Source organism: Suncus etruscus, chromosome 8, assembly GCF_024139225.1.
Source record: "Suncus etruscus isolate mSunEtr1 chromosome 8, mSunEtr1.pri.cur, whole genome shotgun sequence".
Lineage (NCBI taxonomy): Eukaryota > Metazoa > Chordata > Mammalia > Eulipotyphla > Soricidae > Suncus > Suncus etruscus.
Window position 1 is genome coordinate 49,887,233 of NC_064855.1, and position 9,281 is coordinate 49,896,513.

The following is a 9,281-nucleotide window of genomic DNA, read 5'->3' on the forward strand; positions in this document are numbered from 1 at the left end:
CCTGTTTGCTCAGTCACAGATATAATGGTAACTCATACCTTCAGTATTATATGTTTTAAGAATCTTTTGATTTCTTTTCTCCCTTTCTCTTTGATTCACTAGTTGAGTTGTTTGGTTGCCAAGTATTTTGAATTTTGCCCCATTTTTGTTTTCATTATTTTTTATATTTTAAGGCACTGTAGTCTTAGAGATGATAGTTTATATGATTTTTGCCTTCTTGATTTTTATGGAAGTACACGATTCAGCATGTGTTCTCTATGTTGGGGTATGTACCATGAAACCTGAAAAAGGTTGTATACTCAACTCTTTGGGGTTGAAAGGTTGTATTTATGTTTTCAAGGCTTATCTCTTCCATTTTTTAAAGGTAGAAGTATCCATTTGTTAAGATTTTGTTTACGTGGACTATCTAGCCATAAAGAAAGTATGTTTAAATCTCTCCACTATTTGTGTTGTTGCCATCTTTCTTATGTTATCTTCGTTGTTTTAAATATTTTGATGACCTATAATTCAGTGCATTTATATTTAGGAATGTGAGTTATTCTGATGGATAGATCCCTTATAATTAAGAAATGAACATTTCTATCCATTACAATCTTTTTCAATTTGTATTATGTTGTCTGATGTAAAATTTCACCAACCCTTATAATTAAGAAATGAACATTTCTGTCCATTACAGTCTTTTTAAATTTGTAGTATGTTGTCTGATGTAAAATTTCACCAACCCTGCCTTTTTAAGAGAATAGTTTTCTTCTAAGATTGTTTTTCAATCCCTTGAATTTAATCCATAGTTTACCTTATTATACAATGGTATCTAAGTCAGGTTCAGTTTTCTGATTCATCTTGTCACACTGTTCTCTTCATTTTGATTGGAGGTTTCAGGCCACTGGTGGTGGATGATTATTAAGAAGAAAGAACTTTTTGCCATTGTCTGTTGAAGTTATTCATGTTGGTAAAGTTATTTTTGATTTTCTTAGGAAGCCCAATTCAAAGCTTCTTGCAAAATTAATTTTGAGACTATGACACCTAAATGCTTTCCTATTGAGTCTTATTTTATTTTTCTCCTGTTCTCCTATTCTATTTCTTTCTTCAAAGCCATTTTATCCTTGTTGAGTTGTAGCCTGGTTGATCTCTAACACCATGACAGAACAGTGTTGAATTCTCGCAACTGCTGTTGTTTTAGCAATTTTTCTGTTCCTTCATTGGTGCATATATGTTTAGAAGTGTGATTTCTTTCTGATGTACATATACCTTGATTATTATTAAGAAATGCCCCTCTTTGTTTTTTGTAATTTTATTAAGTCTGAAGTCTACGTCATCTGACATTAGTATGCCAACCCAGTCTTTTGGACAGAGTTGTTTGCTTAAGAATTGTCTTCCAGTCTTTGACTTTGAGTCTGTGTTTGTCCTGAAGTAGCAGCCAGCAGAATGTTGCATTTTATTTTGCCACTCAGTGTCTTTTAATTGGTTTACTTAAACCATTGACAGTAAGAGACATCATTGTCATGCAATTTTGTGTCATTTTGTAGAAGGTCATTCTGTTTGTTTGGTTTATTTTGCCTTAAAATAACCCCCTTTGGTTCTTTTAAAGTTGCTTTTGAGTCTGTAAAGTTCCTGAACCTTTGCTTCTCTCTGAAGCTGTTTTCTTTCTTCAAATCTGAGTAAGCATCTGTCTGGGTGAAGTATTCTCAGTGAGACATTTCTCAAAACCATCATTTTGTTCAGTTAGTTTTCACTTCATCCCACCACTGCCTTTTTGGGTTGTATGGTTGCTGTGATAAATCTATAAATCTTAAGGATGCTCTTCAGTATGCAATTTTCTTTTTTTGTTAATCTATGGTTTTCATCATTCTGTCTAGGATGTGCCTATTGGGTGTTTTTATTTGGGTCTCTTTTAGCTGTTACTCTTTGGGCATCCAGATATGGGTGCATGTGCTCTTCAGCTCTGGAAACTTCTAAGCAATGATGTTGCTTCTTCATAGTGGTTTTCTTCCTGGCTCTCCGGGACCCAATGATTTCTATTGAATAGAACCCAAAGTTCTATTATTGTTTATTTTGACGCTCTTTTCCATTTTCTGTTGTTGTTTGTAGATTTTCTGCACTTCTCTTTTCAAGCTCACAGATTCTGTCCTCAGCAGCTATTACTCTACTGGTGAGGCCTTCCATTGAATTTTTTGTTTTGCTTTACAAATTTTCAGTTCTGACATCACTTTGTATTTTTCTCATTCCTGCTCTCTTATCCTCCTGTGTTTTATTAGCATTACCTTCCATTGTTTCTTTCAACTCCTTGAACATTCTAAGCATTTTAATCCACTTCAGACTCCATTTCTGAGAGGTTTTATAGGGGATTAGTGCTACTGTATCTGCAGGTTTGCTATCTTCATCTATCAGATGTTAAGGGGTTTGTACTGCTTTACCACAGTTCATTTTCTAGTCTCAAGATCACTATCAATTCCCTACTGCCAGGCAAGTTTTAGGGGAGTTTATGTGGCTTTACCTGGATGTGTGGACTAGAGTTTATTTTCCTGCAATGAGGAACCCAAACTGTAGGTTCTCTGCTTCTTTGGACTGGTGTGTTCCATGTATAACCTCACCTGGGTACCATCTATCAAGTTTTAAGCTGTGTATCATTTCTTCAAGTCTGTATTATAGTCTTGCTTGGCGGACTATTTTTGATGAGGTTCATTTTATTGAGTTTTACTATTCTTCATATTCATATTACTATTTCTTCATATTCATATGGTGTATAGTCTCATCTGATAAATCTGCTGTAACTCTTTGGTATTTCCTTTGTATGTTCCTTCATTGGTTTTGCTGTTTTACAGAAAACTGTCACTGGCTTTTGTCATTCTGATTCTAATATGTCTTGAAATTATTTCATTTGGGTCTATTTTGGTGTTTGGACTTTACCCAGTGCTGTGCAGATCTTACTCCTCACTGTGTGCTTAGAAGTCATTCTGAAAATTGAACCCAGCTCAACCTTACTTCATATTATCTCTTCAGCCCAATTTGGGTCTGTTTTGGCTAGAACCCTGTGGGTCTCTTCTCCATTTCTGTCTGCTATACTTGAAGGTGAACCCTTGTGTTTTTCCCTCATGGGGATTCTGAGGATTTAGTTGAATGTCTTGTCATTACTGCCAGGTCTTTCCAATGAATCTTTATCTTTTTTGGTTATTGAATTTGTACCCTAAAGTGGTACAGGGATATTTTGCAAGCTGTCTTGGTCCTGCCTATATTCTGGCTACAATTTGAGCCTGTTTGATTTTTTTTTTTTTTTACCACCATCATTGAGTTTTTGAGTTTTCCTGAAGAGTGGATATGTTTATAGAACTAGAAATGAAGTAGTAATCACACAGACCCTAGGGGCAGCCTGGGATATACTCCAGTCTTTGGGCTCACTTTAGGGGTTAAGTGTATTTATGTTTAGTAAGGAGTATGAAAAAAATGTGCTCTCAAAGCTGGAGCGGTGACACAGCTGTAGGGCGTTTGCCTTGCAACTGGCTGACCTAGGAATGAACTGCGGTTTGATCCCCCAGCGTCCCATATGGTCCCGTCAAGCCAGAAGTGATTTCTGAGTGCATAGCTAGGAGTACAGGAGTAATCAATTCCTGAGCATCACTGGGTGTGGCCCCAAAAAACAAAAAAGAAAGAAATGGAAGGAAAGAAAGAAAAGAGAAAAAGAAAGAAGGAAAGATGGAAGGAAGGGAAAGAAAAAGTAAGTGAAAGAAAGAAAAAATGGACCCTTAAGCATCTACTAATGTGAGCATCCAATTTGTAGTATACCCAGTGGCAGTCATGACTGTGGAATTCATACCTTGAGAATAGTGGCAGCCAGCCAGAGCTAGAGAATAGCTAACCTGTGCTGAAAGCAGCCTGGGAGAGTTAGGGGAGGTGGGGGGGGTGGGGGACTGTGGTTAGAAATTGGCATCAGCAGGGGCCTCAGAGACACAGGCATGAGAAAAATGGGTAGAGAGAGATGGCAGAGCAGCTCCTAATCTGGTCAAGTAAGTGTTAACAGCTATGATGTTTTGAGTTTTTCACTTTTGGATAGACTTCTGATCCATATAAAACAATGAGGACTTGACAAGCTAAAAAAGAACAATTAAAATTTAAGACTTGTTACAGTTTTTTAAATGTTTTCTCTTAATATTACTGATTATATTTCTTTAGGGCCTTCTCTCAGAACTTCTACATAATTGTGATGGGCAGCTGAAAGGAGAAGTGGCTCAAATGGCAGCTTTCTATGAGCATCGTCTACAGCTGGGTAGCAAAGCCATTTATCATTTGGAAGCATTTGTGGCTAAATTTATGGCACTTTATAAAAAGTTCATGGAGGATGGATTGGAAGGCATGATGTTCTGACACCAGTAATTTCAATATTTCTTATTAACATTTATAATCAGTTTACGTTCAAATAGTTGCAGCTAAAATAAACTAAAAGTGCTTACTCATTTCTGTGTATGTGTGTGATTTTTGAACTCTTAATCATAATACTCTTAATTGCTTCGTACTATTGAAGTATATTGAAAGGAACATTAGAAACTTTTGAGTTTAAGAATATGACTGTATAATTGATCTTAAGAGATTACTATATCAAACTAGAGTGATAGTGTAGTGGCTAACGCAAGTACTAGCAAAATATTGTCTGCCATTTTTCAATATATATTTTAAAATCAATGTTATTTTAATATGTACAATATTATCAGTTACCTGAGGCTGGGAAAAATTGTAAAATTAGATTTCTAATGACAGTGATTCACAACTAGGCAGGGTTTGTTTTTTTTTTAATCCCAACTTCTGTGCTCTCACTCCCAGTTAAAAAAGAATGATACTGGAATGTCCTAGTATAAAGAACTAGAAAACGAAAAAAAGTATAAAGACTAAGACATCGGACAATAGGCAATACAAAACTGTTGCATCAGAGAAAATTTTCCATTGAGATAAACTTAAAACACCCCTCTGGTTTCTACCTAAAGGTATAAGAGGGTGGGTAGAAAAAGGAAATTTAGCAACAGTATTGAATTTAAGAGAAAAAAGAGTAATCCATAGATACTGATGCTGCTGAATATGCAAGACTGAACTCTGGAAAGGAGTGCTACAGTAGGCATGACCCTGAAACAAATACACCTGACTTTTAGATACACTTGACAGCTAAGCTTGAAAAGAAAAACACCACTGAAATCCAGACACAATCATGTATGTAATCAAGGTGTTTAAATAAAATTAAAAAAAGAAAAAATATGTTTGAGACCAAAAAAAAAAAAAAAAGCCCTGAGCACAGCCAGATATAGCCCCAAAACACAAAACAAACAGACAATTAAAAAAAAAAAAAAAAGAAAGAAAAAAAGAAAAGAAAAACACCAAGGAATAAGAACTGGTAGCAATTTTGAACTCTTCAATTTATCATTCACCTGACTCAAAGGCTCAGCTTTTGAAGTTCTCTGCTTGAACTCTCAAGTTATCAATATTGGTGTTTTTTTGATTACCAAAATCAGTGGTTTACTGTTAGGCCATTCAGATAAGGATATAGTAAATCAAGACCAAAGTAAAACAAAACTGAACAGAAATATCAGTGCCTGTGTAATGTAAGATAGGTAAGCTATAAAATATTTATCTATTTAGTATTTAGGCTACACCCTGTGGTTACTCCCTACTCTGGTTACTTCCCGCTCTGTACTCTGGAATTCTGGTGTGCTTGGGGAACCATATGTGATGCTGATTATCAAACACGTCAGCCCCATTTATGGCAAAATCCCTACCACTGTACTATTTATTGCTCTAGCACAGCTATTTCTAAAAAATTAAGCAAAAACAAAATTGGTTGAAACATCTAAAAATTTCTTTTCAACTCAAAATTCCAAGATGGCAAAAGAAAAAACACAGTATCAACAGATATCAAAATTTAAATCTGAATGGAACCAGATGTGGGACTTAACAAAAACTTTCAAAGAGAATATGAATATATTTGAATATTGTAAGAAAACATGTTAATAAGATAATAGTGGAATCAATAGACAATGACAGATTATGTAAAAATTATATAAATTCAGCATTAAAATCTGAGACCCAAAATGAAACAAGTTAAATAGTGAATATGGAATGGAAGAAGTCAGCCCAAAGTTGAAGATATATAGTAAAACTTGAACACAAGGGTTGCAAAAATTGCCAAAAGAAAAGCTTTAGAGATCTATATATAGTACAAGTTTAAGCATTCTAAATTCCTGCATGAGTTACAGTTTCAAAGGAGATGAGAAAAACAAAAATGATTTTACTAATAGCTCAGAATTCATAAAATTGGTACTATATACTGTCATTCATGTAATGGCAAATACGTTCAAGAAATATCTTTAGGTTATTGTGTATACATCCTATGGTGCAATTATGCAAACTAATGATATATAATCTGCATTATGCATAGGTGACATCTGGAAAGTTGACATAAATGATATCTAGTGTCATATTGAAAATATCCTATACACTGCTGTTGAATCATCATTACGGAAACAACTGTACAATTCAGTAATCTGATTCAAGAAATTAAAGCTCAAGTCAGTAATTAAAAGAAGTACTAGACATAATTATGTTGCTAAAAATTATGTTCTTTCCAGTGAAGGAAAGAAAATCCTTCAAAGAGTGATGTGTAATGTAATAGGGAACAATCATAAGCTGGCCAATTTTTCACCAGAAATGAGACCAGAAGGCAATGGAGTAAGATGTAGGAGTAGAGTGGAAAAGTAAAAATGTCTCAGTCATAAATATTATAAATGAGACAAAATACATTCCATATACAAGGTATTTAAGAGAATTCATTGCAAGTGGATCATTACCCCTATCAACCAAATTCTAATTAAATTAATATCAGTACCATAATTTATAGTTTAGATTTTTCCAGGTAGTTTTTTCTTTTATATTTCTATCACTGAAATAAAAAATATATTTAATCTCATTGTTACGGAATTTTCTAACTTATATTTTTGTTTTAGAGTTTATTATTAGATGCATACTTAGAATTGCTGTGCAATCCCTCTTTTAATATAATTTTTATTTTGAACATAGTGGCTTACATATTGTTGACAATAATATTTTAGGTACATATTTACATATAATCGGGGATTCCCATCACCGATTTGTCCTCCCTACACCTCCGTTTTCGTCCTACATCCCAAATCCTCCCTCACCCCCGGGGCTGCTAGAAAATGTGGTCCTCTCTGTACCTAGTTTACTACTTAGTAGTCTTGCACCTGTTTGGTCTTGGTATCTCTTTTATTTCCCCACCCCCCAACTGGGAGGCAGGACTAGATAGTTCAAGTTATGTGGTTTTGTTTGAAGAAGAGAAAAGTAATAAACTGAGGTAAAAGTCTAATACGCCGAAAATGGGCGGGATCCTTCTGAGGCTCTCATCATCAGTTTGAGAGACGAAGGAGAAAAATAAGGTGTAACACCCCAACAGTACAAAAAGAAGTGTCAAATATCCAGTGAACACTCCAACAATAACAACGATAAGCACCACAAAAATAGCCATGGTCTTGAGATAAAAAACATGGCAGGGCATATACAGAAAGAAAAGAAGGAAAAAACATAAATGTAAATGGGGACAACAACTTCAATAACCACACCAAAACAAGGAAATCGACAAGAAGTAGATAGGTAAATAAAAACTAAAAAATGAGTATTTAAAAAAAAAAAATATATATATATATATATATATGTATATATAAATAAAACATGTTTTGTGCTTTTTGCCTTTTTTTTTTTTCCTCCTGCAATGGCACAGTAAATATTGGGGTCATTCGAAAAGGAATTAACTTGGTTTAAGAGATATGGGGTTTCTCCACCCTTGGAGTATATTGACATGGGATTAACTATAGACTTCCTTCAGGTTCATTTCCTCTCCCCTTGGTGCTTTAGTGGTGTTTGGAAGGCTTCTGCTCCTTCTTGGGCGATAAAATCAGACCTCTGTATCTAGAGATCTCAGTATCTGCACAGGTCCAGGAGTGGGATTTATGAAGTTCTGTTCCCTCAGTGTCATTTTAATCCATCTTCTGTGGTTGGTGGTCTTGGTCTTTGCACTGATCCTAGGATAGAACCTAGGATAGCATCTTTCATTGTTTCCAGAAGCCCGTTTCCGTTGCAATTGTCTCAGCCAGACCTTTGGAACTGGGGGTCATGGTTGTTGTGCAGGTCGTAATTCAAACCCTAGACTGGTGCTTTTTTATTGGTCCCAAGATATATACAGTCCAGTCATGGTTCTAGTAGCCAGTCATCTGTAAATCGCGATCTTGGCTTTTGGACCAACCAAAGGGTGACAAGTCTTCTGATTTTGTCTTATCGTTAGCTGGTGAGGTAGGATAACCTGCTCTTAGGTCAAGTTGTTCCCATTTTCCTTGTTGTTAGGATATCGTATTAGAGCTGGCACTTGTTGGTGGCCCAGCAGTATTAAGGATGTTCCGGTTGGGATTTGTTTCCCATAGCTGTTGTGAAGAACTTTGTCGTTTCTATGTCTAGGATCCAGGGTTCAAGGCTGGACGGATGGTGTCAAATCACCTGGGGTCTAAGTTGGGTCCACATGACATATTTTCAAGGTGGGAGATATCCCTGTATTGTAAACAAGTATGAGTTCTTATCCCTAGTAGACAAGAGTTCATTTTTATATGTAGAATTTTCCCTTTTATTAATGTGCCTTTGCAGGGAGGAATGGTGCTACATTATATTATCGGTGCATTTGGGGGTGGACAGAGAAGAAAACAGAAACAGGTCACACACACAAAAAAGATAAAAATAGGAATAAAAATATATGTGCTCACCTATGTATATGTAGAACAAACAGTTTTTAAAAAATGAATTAAAGTAATTAAAGGAACAAAGTGATGCAAGAGACTACTTTACTTTTGGGGATAAGCAGGTAAGGAGGTGGTGTAATACAGGTCTTATACTTATGTTGAAAGTTTAGGTTTCCCCATTGTCTTTTGGAATTTTCTTGTGGTGTGTGGGTTCCCAGGCACCTTTCCATCACAGCCCTTGACCTTCTTGAGATTGGTAAAGATTTGCGGCAGGGAGGTCTTGGAAGAGCTCTTGATTTGGGGATACTTTTAGAGCTAAGTCCAGTTTCAAGTAACAGTCCATGTTAGGGGGAGTTGGTAGGGAGGGCCATGCAGCATGAGTCTGCAGGAGAGTTGGTTGCCTTTTCTTGCAGGGGACGAGGTGTGGGTTTGACTGGGTGTCCTTTCGCTTGGGTGCTGGGTACTGGTTCGTTGGGGTAGGAGGTCATTCTTGATGCCTAATGG

At 35.9% G+C, this 9,281-nt stretch overlaps 1 protein-coding gene across 1 annotated transcript in view; it reads left to right on the forward strand.

The window, feature by feature from the left end:
- Window positions 1-4,448, forward strand: part of RFC3 (replication factor C subunit 3) — a 30,327-nt gene extending 25,879 nt beyond the window's left edge. The window contains exon 9 of the mRNA XM_049778814.1: window positions 4,168-4,448. Coding sequence (XP_049634771.1) covers window positions 4,168-4,359 — 192 coding nt within the window. The 3' untranslated portion in view covers window positions 4,360-4,448. The remainder of the gene's footprint in view (window positions 1-4,167) is intronic.
- Window positions 4,449-9,281: the final 4,833 nt, after the last annotated feature.